Source organism: Felis catus, chromosome B3 (assembly GCF_018350175.1).
Source record: "Felis catus isolate Fca126 chromosome B3, F.catus_Fca126_mat1.0, whole genome shotgun sequence".
NCBI lineage: Eukaryota > Metazoa > Chordata > Mammalia > Carnivora > Felidae > Felis > Felis catus.
Window position 1 is genome coordinate 69,603,640 of NC_058373.1, and position 19,067 is coordinate 69,622,706.

A 19,067-nucleotide genomic window follows, 5' to 3' on the forward strand; every position below is an offset into this window, starting at 1 on the left:
CACACACACACACATTTGATGGGGATGGTGTGCAAAGAAAAAAGGATTCTGATTTGGAAAACAGCTTCAAATCTTATGAGTCTCTCCTAAACTCTTGTAGTTTGAAGATACCATTCAGAGTGCTTTATCTACTATTGAGATCCAGCCACACTTGAGACAGCCTTTAAAATTGTAGCCAATTGACAGTTTTGTGCTTACAGCATTTGTTTTATTACAAATGGTGTTTTTACAACAAATAGTAAAGAAAGTGGAATCTACTTCCAAGTAGTTGCTTTCCCCCCCCCCCCAAGCAGTTGCTTCTAATGTAGTAAGTTGTTACTTCAAAATATTTAGGATAGACATTCTCATCAAATCGTTGTAACTGCCAGCCAGCAACTAAATATAAATAGAAAATGGCATTATGCTTTAATTTTCTTGATTAATTTTCTTGATGAACTTTGAGCAACAAAGGTTAATTATGTTTTATCCTCAGTAAATTCTTCATGAAGTTTACATAGAAGTAAACCCTTCATACTTTTCATTCTATAAATCTTTCTAACAATAAATTCATCTTATTAAGAGATGTTGTTTGACAGGAAAAAGATCTGAATTATAGGATTTCATTAAAATGTCTGAATTATAGAACTTCTAAAAAAGCACAGAACTTCCAAAAATTTTAACTTACCTTCAAATATTAAGAAAGAGGTCATGTGTTAGAGCAGGCATTCTTAAGGAAAATATCAGACTTGCATAAAGGACTAACTTACTCCGTGACCCCCATTCAGTTACTCAGGCTTTAAAGGGCCACTGGTAGAGAAACACTACCTCATGAGGTATCATTCAGAAGGTTAGGCAAACATTCAAAAGAACAGTGCTTTGCAAATGATTGCTGGTAAAGGAATATTTTTCTTTATATTCAGAATTCATTGAGGACTAAAAATCTTATGAATTACTAGAAAAATATACAAAACACAAGTTCTAATTTTTATTATTATATTTGACATAAAATTGCTCTATCAAACTGCTAAGCAAGTTTTTTAAAACTTTCAATTTCTGAACTTGCCTCCTCACACAGGTTAAGTAGACAGCTGATGGACCAGCACCATTTACATACTACACTCCATGGCTGTGTTACAGAATACTGTAAACATTTTACTGGCAGTTCACTACTTAAATTTAGAGCTATAGCTAGAAAAGTATACAGACGCTCATTCTTAAGTAGAAATATATATATATATATATATATATTTTTTTTTTCCTTAATATATCAGCAAACCCTCTTTCCCCTTCAGACACTGGAAATAGTGGTTTAAAATATTGAAATGATCACAAATTCTAAATATTGCCTTATGTAGACAAGTACAGAAAGAATTATAGAGTTAATCAATTACTCTGGTGAAGACCAACTACAATGGATAGTAAGAACTTAAAACCCCTAAATCTCAGAATTACATAAAATTGTCCATGAAGATGGGTTTTTATAAAACGGCATCAGTGATTAATATATAACATATGTTGGGGCTAACAACTGAAAGATAATAAATACCTCAGACATTATTTTCTGATGGATTCATAATATTGCATTGTAAGAAAGGCAGAGACTTCTCCAAATCAAAATGTCAGGAAAATTTCATGCTTTATTGAAGCTGAAGAAATCATGCATTATTCAATACATATTTGAGTGACCATTATGTGCCAGGAAATAGGAATACAATGGAGAACAAGACACTGTTCCTGCCCTCAAGGAGCTCACAATCATGTTATCTACCTCACTATATAATAAAAGGCAACATCAGACCAGTTCTGTAAGTACAATATAGTGTAAACATAGAACCTTGAGGGCACAATGCACTACTACCTTGCCCAGTTACTTCTTCAAGGACCTACAGGTGTGAATCTTCACTAAAGAAAAGAATGAGGGGCGCCTGGGTGGCGCAGTCGGTTGAGCGTCCGACTTCAGCCAGGTCACGATCTCGCGGTCCGTGAGTTCGAGCCCCGCGTCAGGCTCTGGGCTGATGGCTCAGAGCCTGGAGCCTGTTTCCGATTCTGTGTCTCCCTCTCTCTCTGCCCCTCCCCCGTTCATGCTCTGTCTCTCTCTGTCCCAAAAATAAATAAACGTTGAAAAAGAAAAGAACGAAGTAGGAGGATAGTGATGGCTGGCCAATTTGATAGCTACATCACCCATTTTGGCTGATATTAAAGAAGGCATTATCAAAACCCTTTGTGTACCCAAGAGTCCTCAGCTTCCACTGTTTCCTTCTTCACGATATTACAACTCCCTGTATAAGGCTGCCCATCTCTTTCATTAGTCTAATGTGATTACAGCCTAGATACTGTAAGACCCAAGAATCACCAACCAAAAACGTAGCACTGGCACTATGAACATAGACTACTCAGTAACTCACTCAGAATTTCATTTTTGATGTAGGACATTCCATTCTATATTATGAAATACTTGCTAGATAGGTTTCTAGTCAACACTACAAACAATGCATAGAAAATGAAACTGCAACATATTGTCAAAACTTAAGACATATTTCTAAAAATATAAAGAAAAATGAAAATACAATTCAAAACAAAATTTTCTTGTTAATTTCACCCCAGAGAACAAGTTTTTGTTTTTAAAGAAGTTATTGCTTCCTTCCTTCCAACAAAACTCCCATGAGAGAGAGAAAGCGCATATGCACAAGTGGGAGAGAGGGGCAGAAGACGGGGGAGGGGTGGCGGTGGGGAGAGAGAGAGAGAGAGAGAGAGAGAGAGAGAGAGAGAGAGAGAGAGAGAATCTCAAGCAGACTCCACGTTCAGCACGGAGTCTGATGCAGGGCTCCATCCTATAATCCTGGGACCATGACCTGAGCCAAAATCAGGAGTTGGATGCTCAACTGACTGAGCCACCCAAGCACCCCCAAAACTCCATTTTAAAATAGATATACCACGAGGTGCCTGGGTGGCTCAGTTGGTAGAACATGTGATTACCAATTTCAGGGTTGTGATCTAGCCCCACGTTGGGGGTAGAGATTACTAAAAACCAAAACCAAAACCAAAAAACAAGTAGATCTACTGAAACTAGAAATACGAATATTAACTTTCAGGAAGATGAACTACTGTGCCTAATAACTGTATAATTCAGCACTACCAAATTGCCCTGGGTATTTGCAAGCCGTTTATTTAACAGACACTGAAATAAGGGCACCTGGCTGGCTCAGGTGGTAGAACATGTGACTCTTGATCTCAGGGCTGTAGGTTTGAGCCCCATGTTGGGTGTAGAGATTACTTAAAAATAAAATCTTAAAAAAAAATATACATACTTTTAGGCCAGATTTCCTTTTAGGAACACAGAACCTTAAAATTGCTCAGGAAACATGTCATTTTACTAACTTCTTTTGAAAAAACAAAAACCCCTGTTTCCTTTCATGCCCCCAATCCAGACAAAAAACTGCAAAAATATACACTGAACATAAAAATTCTATTTCTTTTATACTTCTTCTACTCTACCTTTGCTACTTTGCATACTAAATGCTTCAATACAGCCAACTAATGTTAGTAGAGGAAGTGTAATAACAGGGATACTGATACTAAAATCACACACACCTGGGTTTAAGTTACTAACCTTCAATTTATTACTTGTATGACCTTGGGCAGGTTACTTAACCTTATCAGTTTCAATTTTCTCCTGGATGAGAAATCCCATCATAGCTCTGAAGAAAATGACTTTATTTTAAATGAAAAATATCAAAACATGATTTTTCATTTAATAGGGAAGAATGTTTTCTATTTCCCAGTAATTCTTAGAATTCTATTGGAAATAAGTACACTGCAAAACTAAGAAACAAATTTTTTATTTTAAAAAAATGTTTATTTTGAGAGACAGAGTGTGAGAGTGTGCATGAGCAAGTGGGGGATGGGCAGAGAACAAGGGAGAGCGAGAATGCCAAGCAGGGTCTGATGCAGGACTTGATCTCATGAACTGTGAGATCATGACCTGAGCTGAAATCAAGAGTCTGATACTGAACCAACTGAACCACCTGGGAGCCCCTAAAAAATTTTTTTAAATAAAAAAAAATTTTTTTTTTAATAATTTAGGATGTAAATTAGCCAGTTGTGAAAGTAAGTATTCTTTCTGGATATATATATACATATATATATATATGTATATATATATATATAAAAGCTTGGATGTTAAATGCAAATGCTCTCAAATAAGATAAATTTCAGTTTGGTTCAATTTCTCATAGCTCCTCAAAGTGATAATGTACATATTTATACAAGAGTTTTAAAAAGTTTTTTAAGTTTATTTATTTTTAAATAATTTAGAGAGAGAGAGAGACTGAATCTCAAGCAGGCTCTGCACTGCCAATGCAGAGGCCGATCGATGCAGGGCTCAAACTCCCAAACCGTGAGATCATGACCTGAGCAGAAATCAAGAGTTGGACAGTCAAACTGACTAAGCCACCCAGGTGCCCCAATAGATAGGAGTTTTTAAACTTACTGTTTTCTTGTTTTTAAACTAGCTGTATAAAAACGGAATAGTTTTACCCCTGAGTAAAAGTAGATTTGTCTGGTGAAATGGAGAAAATGAAGAAATTCAGGTGCCACTTGGCCAAAAATTAAAACTATTAACCAAATGGTTCTGACTGTAAAAAGAGGAATGCTGTGGTGCTTGGGTGGCCCAGTTAATTGAGGGTCCGACTCTTGATTTCAGCTTGGGTCATGATCCCAGGGTCATGGGATCGAGCCCTGCATCGGGCACTGTGCTGAGGTCGGAGTCTACTTGAGATTCTCTCTTTCTCCCTCTGTCCCTCTGCCCCACTTGCACGTGCTCTCTCTAAAATAAAAAAAGAAATAACATAAAAATAAACAGAGGAATGCTACCAATTGAATATCTTGCATGGATTTCTCAAGACCATTAGAAAAGTATAAGGCTGAGCAATGCAGTAATAAAAATGCAAAGCCAAAGATGCCACTGACTAATTTAGTAGAGAAACTGGAGACTGAAACACAGTTCTAAAAGAATGGGAAATTTTAAAGTGAAAAACACAAACAAACAAACAAAAATACAACAACTAAAGTTAGGATTAAAACCCAAACCCAAACACACCTCTTATCTCTTAATTACTTATACACACTTTTTGTTTTCTATCTCTGGCTTTTCAACTACAAAAACTTCCATTTTAAGACTAAAAAAAAGCTTCAGCCCTCACATTTTTTCAGTAGACATCCAAAGGTAACTTCAAAATTTCAGATTGTGGACAGCCTTTCAGATTGATTTATTCACAATAGTGACTTGATTCTGAAATTTTGTTAACTGTAAGTTCCACCAATGATTTAACAGTAGCTTAAAATTCTTCAAAAGTAAAATGCACCTAAATGTCAGAAATGTTAAAAAGATGACAAATGTACACCTTAGAACTGAGCAAATATGGTAATAATATTTATTATTCATCAACTATGGAACTTCTGCATTTAAAGCAAGGTGCCTTGTGTGTCTGCTTGTGTGTGTGCTGTATGTTCTGCAGTTTTGTGCTCACACCTTCATTTATAATTGCTGGGGTTCTACACAATACACCAAAGCACTAATCACAGGATTGTAATGAGGAAAATCTTCTTATTTCCCTATTTACTTACAAAACTTCATTAAAGTAACACATTGTTTTATATATTCACAAAATAAAATGCTTTCATAATTCCTACAATATACCCCTCCAAAGTTTCGTATGTGCTGCTAAGAAACCCATCACCATACTCTGGTTTCTCTTCATATCACATAAATCTTTCACCTTTCTTTACAAAAAAGAAAAAGAAAACAACAACAACAAGAGACCTCGCCAAGAACTCAAACACATATAATTTGCATTATTCTGATTCAGCAAACCCACCAGGTGCAGCTGCTGTGCAGACTGTGTCACACCAAAAGGGCAGGGGTTGGGGGTTGAAATCCAGTTTGTCCTTCTCTAGTGAAGCCTGGAAGGGCTGTCTTTTTTACAATTTACATAAAGGTTGGGGCGCTTGAGTGGCTCAGTCAGTTAAGCGTCTGACTCTTGATTTCAGCTCAGGTCATGATCTCATGGTTTGTGAGTTTGAGCCCTGTGTTGGACTCCACACTGACAGCACGAAGCCTGATTGGGATTCTCTCTTCCCTTTCTTGTCTGCCTGTCCCCCACTTTTGCTCTCTCTCTCTCTTGCTCTCTCTCAAAATAAATAAACAAAGTTAAAAAAAAAAGAATTTGCACAAAGGTCTTGCTATTTCAGAGTGCAGGCAGAGGGGACAAAAAGAGAGGCAGCTACAATCCAAAAGTTCATAGCAAGACATCATCCGCATAGGTCATTAAAAATTATCTTAAATGTCAGCGTTAGAAACATTACTCTTATTCTAACAGTCTTGAAATGGGAAGTATAACTTTTAAAGGTGCCCAGGAGTGTCCTCTTCCTTCTTTTCCATTCCAGTAGAGATAATATCAAAGCAAGGTTTATGAGAATCTGGAAGCAAGAAATATGCCACTGGCAGGCAAAGAATAAGGCCTTTGGTAGAAAAGAATTAGTGAGGACATAGAAGATATTACCAAAAATAAAAGACACGAAGTTGAAGCATCACTTTACCAACTGCTGAGTCAAAACACAGAGTATGCTAGGACAGACTCTAAAAGAAAGTCCTTTCTATCAAAGCAGCTTTCTTACACACAGTTCAACCTTTTGAAAGTTTTTATTATAGATATTTTCAAATATACACAAAAGCAGAGAAAACAGTAAAATGAATCCCCATGCACCTTTTACTCCAATTCAAAACATAAACATTTGCCAATATTCTCAACTTTTTTGCGGGGGGGGGGGGGGCCTGGGTGGTGGAGTACATTTCATTTCACTTGTAGATACTTCAATATGTATCTTTACAGACAAGGACTTTACCACAATGTCTTAAATATACCTAAGAAAATTCACAATAATTCATTAAAATCATTTAATACCAAGTACATTGTCACATTTCCCTGATTACCCCAAAGGTATCTTTTACTCTTTTTTTTTTTTTTAATTTTTTTTTTTCAACGTTTATTTATTTTTGGGACAGAGAGAGACAGAGCATGAACGGGGGAGGGGTAGAGAGAGAGAGGGAGACACAGAATCGGAAACAGGCTCCAGGCTCCGAGCCATCAGCCCAGAGCCCGACGCGGGGCTCGAACTCACGGACCGCGAGATCGTGACCTGGCTGAGGTCGGACACTTAACCGACTGCGCCACCCAGGCGCCCCTCTTTTACTCTTGTTTACATCAGGATCCAAATAAAGCCCACACCTTGCATCTGGTTGGTCTGCTTTTTGTCTGTAACAGCTTTCCCTCTCTTCCCATCACTCCTCCTCCACCCCATGCCATTTATTTTTTGAAGAATCTGGTTATTCAGTAAAATTTCCCGTATTCTGGATTTGGCTGATTGCTTCCTGTGGTGTAAAGTAGTATATTATAAAGTTTAATCACTGGCTGTAGAGTATGGAAAAGTGGACCAAAACAGATGTGGTCTGTGACCAAAATGTTCAAAATGTTTCAGAGAATACTGGAAACCCTTAAAAAAAAAAAAAAAAAATATATATATATATATATATATATATATATATATATATATAAAATCAGAGGATGATATCAGATGAGCTAAGAAGGTACCAAATCCATGTATTTTTATGAAACTATCCATCTTACTACCTTCTACAATGTTATAGCTCACAGAGTGCCAAAGTAAAACGAACAATATTCAAGAACCACATACACTTGACCCTTGAACAACACAGGTTTGAACTGCATGTGTCCACTTACACTTGGATTTTTTTCTATAAATAATACAGAATAGTAAACACATTTTCTATCCCTTATGATTTTCTTAATAACATTTTATTTTCTCTAGCTTACTTGATTGTAAGAATACAGTCTATAATATGTACAAAAAGGTTAACTGACTGTTTATATTATTGGTAAGGCTTCTTCTGGTCAACAGTAGGCTATTAGCAGTTAAAGTCTGGTGGAGTCAAAAGTTACATTCAAATTTTCTATTGCATGAGGGTTGGTACCCCTAACCCCTGGGTTTTTCAAGGGCCAAGTATAATATGAAAAATATATTTAAAATAAGGGTAATAGTCATTGATTGGCAATACAATGTAATTCACTTATTTTGGTTTGGGGCAAAAACTTACAAGTTTTTTGGAAAAATACAGAAAAGTACTTGGTACTTTGAAGTATGTTCTTATGGGGGAAAAAAAAAACAACTAGCTAGTTCTCCAAGTTGCTTAGTCAATCATTATTCTGATTTAACCCTAGATCAGCTGAATACACTAAACATAAGTGTGTAGTGTAATGGCTCCATGGGCAGATAAATATTCTACTCTATAAGACCTCCTGACATTTAAGGAAAGGCCTGCTGTGCCTATCTGCTCACAGTGAAGTCCTAATCAGGTGGGAAAGTTCTTCTCAAATGCACAGCATTAATCACGCTTCTCTTCCGGGCTATGGTCTTCAATGCGGGCTTTATATGAGAATCATCTGAAAAGCTTTTAAAAACTACTGATGCAATTAAATCAGAATCCCTGGGAAAGGGACAGAAGTATTTTCTAAAAAGATCTCTAGATCATTCCAATATGCAACCAGATGAAGCATCACTGCTCTAGTGGGTACATTTCATTTGCCTTTAACATACTATGTTTTTAATTTTTGTTTATATTTCTATCCTTTTTTTTAAGTTTATTTATTTATTTTGAGAGACACAGACAGCACAAGTGGGGGAGGGGCAGAAAGCGAGGGAGAGAAAGAGAATGCCAAGTAGGCTCTGCCAGTGCAGAGCCCAATGTGGGACTCAAACCCACGAGATCATGACCTGAGCTGAAACCAAGAGTTGGACGCTTAATTGACTGGGCCACCCAGGCGTCCCTATTTCTAGATCTTTTTTTTGGCTTAGAAGATCTTCAACTCAGTATGTATTTTATTGAGTGCAAATTATATGTGGCATGACACACTATACTAGGTGCTGATGATACAAAGACAACTTTGTGTTCCTGTCCCAAGAACTTTGCTGCCTAGGTGAGAAAGATAACATACAAAATCAACAAAATTAAGTGAAATAGGTATTATAGTAACAGTCTGCATAAGGGATACAGGGACATAAAGAACTTATCTATTTTATCTGGGGGTGGGGGTAAATCAGAGAAAGTTTCAGACAGAAGGTGACTCTTTGAAGGAGGGACTTATCGAAATTACTTTTGCATCTCTACCACCTAATGCCCCCCCAATAAAAACTTGTTGACAGTCACCCTTGGAATTGGTATATTTAGAGCTCCTTGACTTAACGGATTTTAGTTTTACCCTATTTCAGAAACCCACTCCCAAGGCTGCATATTAGATCATCTTAACACTGGACCTGCCCCACCTCTGAAACAATTAACTCCAACATTCAACTCTGAACATAGTCTTTACTCCTTCTACATCTTTCACTACAACTTTACTCCATCAGGACCTCCAGTCTCTAAATGTCTCCATTTTTATCTCAGTTCATCATTTTCCTGTGCTAAATTTTTCTATTGTATTATTCTAAAATTTGCTGTATTTTTCTTTTTTTGGTGTTTTGCTGTATCTTCATTTTTGTATTTATCACACAGCATTATAATTTATAGGAACATTTGTTTGTTTTCTCTGTTAGATCATAACTTTCCTTACAACAGTTATTGGGATTTTTTTTCTTGGTCCTCCTGCATCCTTAACACCCAGGACAGGGCCTGACTCCTAAGAAGTGTTCAGTAAATGCTTGGTGAAGAAATGGATAAAGTGTTCTGGTCATTTTCACCACTAAACTATAAGCTCTCCAAAGGCAGAGACTGTCTCATATGTATATTTCCTATAATTCCTACTGGAGTGCCTTATACATAGCAGAGCCTCAGGGAGCATTTGTTCAATTGTAAAAGGGTGAAATGTATCAGAACCTGTGTAAGACATATAAAAATATGTCCCTTGCTCTTTTTGGGTATTATTATTTTAACAATCGTTTAAGATAACAAAATAGTTACAAGGCAAATGTAAAAAATGTTCATCATGACAGAGACAAAATGATATAAGCACTGGATATAAGTCAGGAGGCCTGCACTTTTCAGTCTTGGCTTTCCCACTCTGATCTACAAATAACCATCTCTGTATGCCTTAGTTTCCCCATTTTTATTTTAATGCTTATTTATTTTTGAGGGAGAGAGAAAGACAGATCATGAATGGGGAAGGGGCAGAAAGGAGGAGACACAGAATCCGAAGCAGGCTCCAGGCTCTGAGCTGTCAGCAGAGTCTGACGCGGGGCTTGAACCCAGGAACCGTGAGATCATGACCTGAGCTGAAGTCTGACGCTTAACCGACTGAGCCACTCAGGTGCACTCCCCTCCCATTTTTTAAAATAGAGTTTGACCAGAATTCAATTCTTGTTCTTCTTCAGAATTCAATTCTTGGTCATCTGAGGTTCCCTAACATGCTATGCCTCTTAAAATTTTTATTATTAAAGTGATACATCCTCAATCTAAAAAATCGTACATGCCCTTCTGAATTGTTTAGGTAAAGGAAAGTTCCCATTTTCCACCCTATTTTCATAACCCACCAGAGATATCCACTCTCAACAGTTTCTTCTGTATCTTTAAGGCATTCTTCATGTAAAAGCAAGTACAGTCTAAGATTCTTGTTTTTATTTACCAACTGCACAATCCTATAAACTCTAATGGAACCTTAACAAAATGAAAGGAAAATTATAAATACTTTGATAGCAGAATTACCTACTCAAAAGGCCAACAGGAGAAAAACTTAAAACACAGACAGAAATATAAAACTTCGTGTTTCACCCCCGCCCCCCTTGGTTGTACAATGTAATGTGAATAAAAAGTGTATGATGAGAAAATAAATTTAAGGTGGGAAGCTAATATATGGAAGAAATGTGAGAGGCATGGGAATTGTGGAGAAAAGAGAGATAATCATACCAATGTCACAACCACAGAAGGATGTATATATAAAAGGCCAAAAAAAAGATCACAGAATTCTAAATATTAAAATAGCAAACAATTCTGAAGTATAGTATGAGCTTAAGGACAGAATCACTTGCGGAAAATGCAGCGTTGTTTTCCAATACTGATTCCAGCCCAGAGACAAATGTAGATTAGTATGTCCTTGATTTTCTTGACAACAGGATCCTGTGAAGATCTATATCTAAGTCTAACAAGGGCATCCGCGTATTAAGAAGCCAAAGATGAAATAATTGTATTTTTGATCAGTCCCTCTAATAGTGGGGAAAATATATCATGGGATTCTGGTTGTCATAATTTTTTAGAAGACAGAGAAAAAAATAGGTCATTAGTAAAATACAGAACTAGTTTCCTGAGAATATAGTGGAAATTGCAATCTAATGGCTGGACTGTTAATTTCTTTCATTTGGTATCATAATATTTACACATTAAGGAGTATGTTAGATAAAGAGCCAAGCTTTAACTTCTATACCCATCTAAACAACATAGATTTCACCTAGATAGGTCCCCAGTTTTACCTCTGTAGTGTAAAAGGATACCATTCCATACTGTAAATAATGCTTGTAAATAAGGGAAGAACAGCCTGGATAAGGATCCTGTTCCACAAGGCTAACACATTGCAGAAATAAGTTCACTTTTTAAACAGAATAAAAATACAATTCCAAAATATGTAAGTACAAGACTAATAGCAGTTAGCTGTAAACTGCCTAACAACAATTACAGCATTAAAAAAATTAACACTGTTATAGTCTTTATCTGGTATTTTTACAACCTAAATATAGTATGATGCATACAGACTAAAACTACAATTTAGAACTAATTTGGAGGAAGAGAAAATGATAAATTATTTTTTATTCCATTCCATGGTATAAAGTGTGTCAAGAAATTGAAAATAGTTAAGTCCATATCTCCATAAAATAGTCAAGGATAAGTGAATTCTAAGACTTCAAACTTTACCAAATCTACCTTGTTTCCAGACATTCAGAAACACAAACACAAATAAGGAACTAAAATCATTCTGGTTTCCTGCACCCTTTCGGTTAAGAGGAACAAATACTTCCTGACACCGGAAAATGTCAAGTCAGTAGCTGAAGCTATGGTTTTCAAATTTGGGTAGAATACCATTTTAAGAATCTTTAAGAGTTTTAAGAGAAATTTTCATTACTAGACATACCTACGTTATAATTTAGCACAAAACTAAACATATAAAGCAGTACAGCAATTCTCAAACTTTTGTACTTCAGAGTCTGAAAAATGTTATGACCTCTCATCTCCTTTCTCTCTTTTCATCACCTCTTCCCACTAAATCCTGTAAAAACTTACAAACCAGCTAACACAAATTAGTGTAGGCAGCTTAAGGTCTGTAGTGGTCAAGGTAAGTCAGAAAGTGGCTTGTGTACTACTATTTCCTGACTACAAAGACTCAACACATTCCATCTAATGTTCAAAGTGAATAAATTATGTAGAAATCAGACCCTAAAAGCCTCTCTACAAAATTATATGGGAATTAGGCCCTAAAAGCCTCTTTACAATTTCTCCATTCGATAGCAAGGACAATAGATCCACCAGCCTCATCCTGAGTAAGCTAAGCTTCTTGAATTGCGGTCTCTGTAAAATATAATTTTTTACAAAGAATTCGGTGACATAATATCTGAAATCTTTGTGCGAAAACGGCAACTAAGAGATGATCAATAACCACTCCTGGTAACTAGCCTTAAAAGCCAACTGTAATATTCTGACCCCAAAGCTCTCCACTGAATTTCACCATTTAGGATTCTCTGTGCTGAAAAACTATTAAATTCTTTGATATCTGCCCTAAACCAAAACACTCATTTCAATTCTAAGGAGGCAAAATCAAGAAATCGAAATATAAATTTGCTTTCCTTCTTTCCATATACCTTCCCACACGCCAAATTATTGCTGCCGAGAGTCACTGTGCTGACCATTATTCCAAAGGGTTCCTTAGGCATCTCAAAAAGAGGTACCTTGGTTCCTGATGATTACTGTATAATGGAAAAGTGATTTTCCAGTAGACAACCAGATAAATAAGCCGGCAATGAAAGTATCCTGTCATCTGTGTTTCTACTTACCCTCCGTGACATCCTGGGGGTTAGAAGTCCGGTCACTAGCCGGATCCAGAGCAACAGTTGCCAGTGAAGTGGTGGCTCCGGACATCTCACTCATGGGCTCACTCCGGCTTGTTTCCGGCACACTTTCCCGTGAGCTAAATCTTACTCGGGAACTGGACCGGGAGCTGAGGTCCGGGCTGGTATCTGACAAACCAGGAATGTCATCGATCTTTGTTGGTGTCACCATGAACCGAACTGAAGCCATCTTGGTGGTGGTTTCTGGAGGATGCATTATTCTTTCTCTTTTCCTTTATAAGAACAAAGAAAAAAGGAAACCCCCGCAAAATCCTTCCTCCTACGCTAGCTACTTTTGATTGTAAAATAGAAAAGATAACTTAAAAAAAACCTCAATAACCTTGATTTACACCATAAAAAGTTCCTTCTCAGAATTCAAACAGACTATCCCAGAAAGTGCACTACCATTAAATATTTAAGGAGGAAAAAAGACAAAACGATGCCAAACTCGTGTAACTTCCTTTCTTCAGGGGGGAAAAAAAAAGTTATCTAGCTATCTCCCCTGGTCCAGCACTGCGGCCCCAGCGCCATGGTCTCAAGAGAAGCTGGTGAAGCGTTTCTCCCCTCGACCCCCAGGTTTCCGCCGAGGTAGTTAAGTCTTTTTTATCTGGTAAATGTCCCACGGTTCTAGTTGAGCAAAGTGCGCGCAGGCCCACCCTTATCAGGCGGATACAGCACAGATCAGATTGCGAAATGGTGTACACCCGGCCACCTGTTGTGTATCAGGTGAATACCCCACAGGTTTGGCTGGGAGGTGTGTGGAGAGTCACCCGATGTTTTTGAGGCCAATAATCCACTTGGGTCTGGTGGGAGAGATGAGCATGCATAACGAGAAAAATACCCCACACTACTGGATACAGGAGAATGAGGAGAAAAGGGTGAGCAGAGGATGCAGGGGCAGAGCGGATTCTCGTCTCCAAGAGGTCTGCGGGGGTGGCCCGCCCGCTCTTCGGGCAGAACGGTCCCTCGGATCTGGGAGGGGGCGGCTAGCGAGCGGATCGAGACCCCTCGGACTGCAGCTCAGGGTCGTGGCAGGTCGTTGCTAGTCCATCGAGCCCACGGTCTGCTCGCTGGGTTTCTCCTGCGTGTGACAGGACGGGCCACCCCTTTGCCGGAGGACGCCTTCTCCCCGACCAGGGCCGCGGCGCAGGTCAGGCCCTCGCCGTTCTTCCTTCGGGTCCTAGCAAGAGAGGAGACGGCCCCGTAGGCTGGCCCGGGCTGAACAGGAGGGGGCAGCGGGGATGAGGGGAAGAGGAGGTCGCAGGTGCTGAATCCCGGCGCCAGCTGATGCGGGTGCGCGCGCAGCTGTTGTTTACGAGCCGGTAACTGTTTCGGAGCCGCGCGCAGGAGGGCTCCGGCTGCCGGGGAGGGCGCCCCCTCCCCGGGCAGACGCCAGAGCAGCCGTTACGTGACCTCGCCGCCCCCGGCCCCGGGCCCGGCGGGCTGTGCCAGCGCCGCCGCAGCCCCTCCCTTCCCTCTCCGCTCGTTCCTCATTCGAGGTTAACGGTCCGAAGAGAAGCCTGGGGGAGCGGTCGGAGGGCGGTACCGTCCCGCGAGTGCCGAGGAGCCCCGCCCAGCCTCTGCAGTCTGCGAGGCGACGTTAAGGGCTGCGCGCATGCGCTGCTGGAGTCGCAGCGGGACTGAGGGGCCACACGTGGGAGGCCCGGAGGACGATGGGAATTGTAGTTGCGTGTTGGGGCCTGAGCAAGGAGCACGGGAGAAAACAAATCCTTTTCCTTCTCAATCCTGCTGTGTTGCACAAACTCAGGTCTGGAGGCGTTCGGGGGAGCAGACAATGCCGTTTACCCTCAGAACCTGAAAACCCATCTCTTTTTAATAAAAGCGTCTCTGAAAATGCCGTTCATAATTTCTTTAAAAAAATCACAAACCTCCCATACCATACACCTACGTATGACCCTTACTCAAATATTTGAGATGTGTTTTTACAGCACTGTATCCTCACATCTATATATATTTTGTGCTACATTTTCCCCCCATCCTTAAAATGTCTTTTACCACATGCATAGTTCATGCCATCGTGTACACAATGTACACAATTTGGTCAATTATACCTCAATAAAGGTGAGCGGAAATGCTATTTTTCGCTTTCTAGTTAGACGGAAAGCTCCATTAAATAAAATGTCTTCATAATTTTTTTTTTAAATGTATTTGAGAGAGAGCGCGAGAGAGCAAGACAGTGAGAGAGAGAATCCCAAGCAGGCTCTATACTCAGCGCAGAGCGCAACACGGTTCTCCATCCCACAGACCTGGTATCATCTCCTGAGCTGAAATCAAGAGTCAGATGCTTAACCAACTGAGCCACCCAGGCACCCCTATATAAAATGTGTTTAATTTTAAACCTGGGGAAAACAAGAGATACTTTTTTGTTCCAATCCCAGTGTCCCTACTACTGCCACCAGAATATTTTTCTTAGCCTGTTTATTTAATACCTGAATAGAGTGTTCAATAAGTTTTGACTTATCAATGCTTTTGTTTGAAAGTTACTTCCTATAGCTTTAACAAGACATTTAAATTTAACAATCTGTGCCCTGGCTTTGCCTGGGTCCTTATACCTCCCAAGGTAAATGTTTAAGCATCATTCTTAGCACTAGGTCAGAACTATACTGAAAACCCGAGCCAGGAAATCCCTTTTTAGCAATTGACACACAAAGTCCAAAGTCTGGTTAAAATGAACCAGGTTATAAAAAAATAAAACAAAACCACAAAATAAAAAATATCCAGGTAACAAAATGAGAATTCCCATTTAAAATGTAAACCTCCTTAAAGCTTGATTCTTTCAAGCTTGATTCTTGCTCTTCAAAGCCTGTGATGATTAACTCAGGTTCACAGCTTTCCTGAGGAAGAAATTCACTTCCTGAGGGATGTCTTTCTCAGGCAGGCCTGCTAAGTTATTCAAATCTCATAGACTTTCTCTTTATAAAGAAATGGTGGATTTCTGCAACATCCAATTTTGTTTCATACCACAGTGTATTTTCATTCACTTACATATACTACCTATTACCAATAGACTATAACTTTTAAAATTCTCCAGTTTTTGAGCACATCTCAGAAGATATTAATATCTAGAGACTCTCTTAAGGAAAAAGCCCTGGGTATTCAAACCAGTCTGCCTTTTCTCCTCTGCTTCAATTAGGAATATTTCCAGGTCAAAGTCTTTTCATTTCAGTTTACAGAGCAGGTAGCATGGAACAATGGTAATCCTTTTGGGGGGCGGGGGTGGGTAGTGGGTTACTTATGAAAACAAAATTACAGTCAGTATTATAAAACATTGGTAGAATTCATTTACCGACTTTGGTGCTTAAGAAGGTTCCATAGCAGATCCTTTTTCTAGTTATTTGCAGAATTAACATTTCTTCCATCATTATCCCCTTAACAGGATAACACTTTAAATGTTTTTATTTATTTTGAGAGAGGAGAGAGAGCGCACATGCAATTGGGCAGAGAGAGAGAGAGAAAATTCCAAGCAGGCTCTGAGCTATCAGCGCAGAGCCCCATGAGGGGCTCCACGATCATCACAATCAGATCATGACCTGACACCCAGGAACCCCAGAATAGGGTAACACTTTAAAGTCCCTCAGATCCAATGCTAAGACCCCGGAAGTGAACAGGCTAAGAAATTAAAAATTGCTTGACAGGAAACGAGTATCTCATTTCACCATTCCTATAAGTAAGTAATTGATTCAACAATCATCTGTCTTCTATTAACTATGACCCAAGCAGAAAGATTTTCTTTTTCTTGGCAGTCAACAATTATCCCTAACTTTTTTACTGAGATCGTCAGACATCACAGTCCAAGAGAAACATAATTATTCCTTTCCAGGACCAGTGATGATAAATCAAATTTATGCTGATTTAAGTTACATCTGCTTCTAGAATCTAGAATCTTGATGCAGTAGAAAAAGATTGTATAATTAGAACACAATCTCCATAAAGCAGTTTTAAAATCAGGAGCACTAAGTATTCAAATCCAATGTCAAAAGCCACAAATGGGAAAATTGGGAAATAATGAGTTGATTAACTTGACAAAGACAAGAAGAAGCAAGCTAGCATTTCTTGAAAGCTTAAATACAGCATTTTCCCTCATCATCCCTTTACTATGAATTGGCTGAAAAATTTATGGTTGCCCGATAAGAGCAGCTTAAGTCCTAAGAAATCTTGCATTTTTTTTTTAATTAACCCCAAAAGTAGCTTAAAAACCCAGCAAAACCCTGTTTGAATCTCTCATACCCGATTTTCTAAATTAAGATCCATGTAGAATTCCACAAAGTAGCTGCCTGCCAAGGAGAAAATAAAGTTAGGTGTATGTGAGAAGGCAATTCCTTGATGGAGAAAACGAAAAACCTGGAAATATTTTCAGAGGGCCAGCAAATATGCATTCATTGATGCATATTATTCATTTAATGAATAAAGGCATTCATACTCACAACGGTTCTATTTATAACACACTGTCGCTATATTAAGATCCGCCACTGAACTCTATCAAATTTAGAGTTGGAAGAGAATTTAGAAATGAGAAAAGTGAGACTAAACAAGTGACTTTCTCAAAGGCACGCAGAGGGGAAAATCCTGGTCTCCCGACTTCCAATTCACAGCATCCCCTCTACAATATAGCTGCTGTTATTTTTCAAGCAACTCCTCCGAGTCAAAACGTCATTTCAAGGGGCAAGGAATGACTTAAGTGACAAGAGGGGTACTTTTCAGTGAATGCTGACGGTTGTGAAGAGTCTCAACCACTCTTCCCGTTCCCCGACACCCCATCGCGCGCAGCACTACCGCTCCTGCAGTGACTGAAGTTTTTCTTCCAAGTACCACTTGTTGTACCCCTCAGGTGCTCTTCCCTCTCATCTCCCTCCTTTCTTCCCACAACGTACAAAACAAGAGCTCTTTCAAATCAATTTAATAACCTGGCAGCGACTCAAAATATGGAAAGATTCAAACTTGTTCCCTTAAGAGGTATAGCTACCATGACTGTTTCACACAAGCATGAACAATGGCAACGATGAAACCGATTCCAAAGAGCAAGGATGATAAGAAGGCTTCTAGGCTCACGCACTGAAGAGCTTGGTTTCAGAAAGTCTCTTGAGGGGTAGCAGAGGAGACATGAAATTTAAGGGGCCCTCAGAGGACAGGGCGCGGTTGCTGGGTCATGAGCACCTTGAAGCGTTTCTTGATGGTGATTCGGTGTCGAGAGTATTTGTCATCTGGGGAGAACCGAGCAGGATGAGCCGAGCAGGTCTGTTGTCCCATAGGGTCAAGCTTCTGCTCGAGGAAGAAAGAGAACATAAGCTCAGTACAGGAGTGGTGGGAAAACTCAATCCCTGGAGTCATAAGGGAGACAGAGGCTGGGATGGGGAGGAGGCTGCGCGAAAAAAAAAAAAGATTAACAGGAAGACAGGAGACGCAACAGTTAGATCAACAAGTCATACACTCCTGCCTCCATCACTCCTGGTTTCTGGGCTTTCTACTTCCCCTCACCCACCTAGGCAATTCGGTGGCTGGTCTCAACCGCTCCCCCACCCATGTTTCTCGCCATAACCGTTTCCAACCTGTTTTCTTTTCTCACCTTCAGCGTATAGACCCGGTCTCCCTGATCGTTGAGGTAATACTGGAGAAACATGACCACACCGAAGCCAGAAGTTCCAATTCCGTCTGCACGTCTTCCTAACCGCCGCCAGTCTCACGTGTTTGTCAATTTCCTTCCCCTGGAGCCGGAAGAGTCTCTTTCTTTCTCTTTCTCTCTCAAGGCATGCCGGGAAATGTAGTCCATTTAGGTCTTTCTCCAGCTGGCCAGAAGGGGGCGAACTATTGCAGGATCTGGCCCAGTTGCAACCCAGTTGCAACCTTGCAGGAGTTGGCTTCCAGTTGCAACTTTGCAGGAGTTCTGAGATAGGTGGAGTGTGCCCACT

General features: G+C 39.5%; 2 protein-coding genes across 3 annotated transcripts in view; both read right to left on the bottom strand.

Annotated features, from left to right (window-relative positions):
• SLC12A6 (solute carrier family 12 member 6) overlaps positions 1-14,727 on the bottom strand; it is an 87,746-nt gene extending 73,019 nt beyond the window's left edge. Inside the window, exon 1 of one of the 2 annotated variants that reach the window (XM_019832715.3) lies at positions 13,087-14,727. In XM_019832715.3, coding sequence (XP_019688274.1) covers positions 13,087-13,357 — 271 coding nt within the window. In that variant the 5' untranslated portion in view covers positions 13,358-14,727. The remainder of the gene's footprint in view (positions 1-13,086) is intronic. The other variant, XM_003987308.6, reaches the window with a different exon arrangement.
• Positions 14,728-18,043: 3,316 nt separating this feature from the next.
• On the bottom strand, positions 18,044-18,886 carry NOP10 (NOP10 ribonucleoprotein). The gene is made up of 2 exons (XM_003987309.5): positions 18,725-18,886; positions 18,044-18,420 (listed from the first exon to the last, which is right to left on the bottom strand). The coding sequence occupies exons 1-2, from the start codon at positions 18,776-18,778 to the stop codon at positions 18,280-18,282; spliced, it is 195 nt and encodes a 64-aa protein (XP_003987358.1). The 5' UTR covers positions 18,779-18,886; the 3' UTR covers positions 18,044-18,279.
• Between the last annotated feature and the right edge of the window lie 181 nt (positions 18,887-19,067).

Excerpts from the sequence above, each read along its gene's own strand:
- NOP10 (XM_003987309.5), bottom strand. The coding sequence starts at position 18,778 with ATGTTTCTCCAGTATTACCTCAACGATCAGGGAGACCGGGTCTATACG. Across the intron at positions 18,421-18,724 it reads ACCGGGTCTATACGCTGAAG|AAGCTTGACCCTATGGGACA; the intron begins GTGAGAAAAGAA and ends TTCCTCGAGCAG.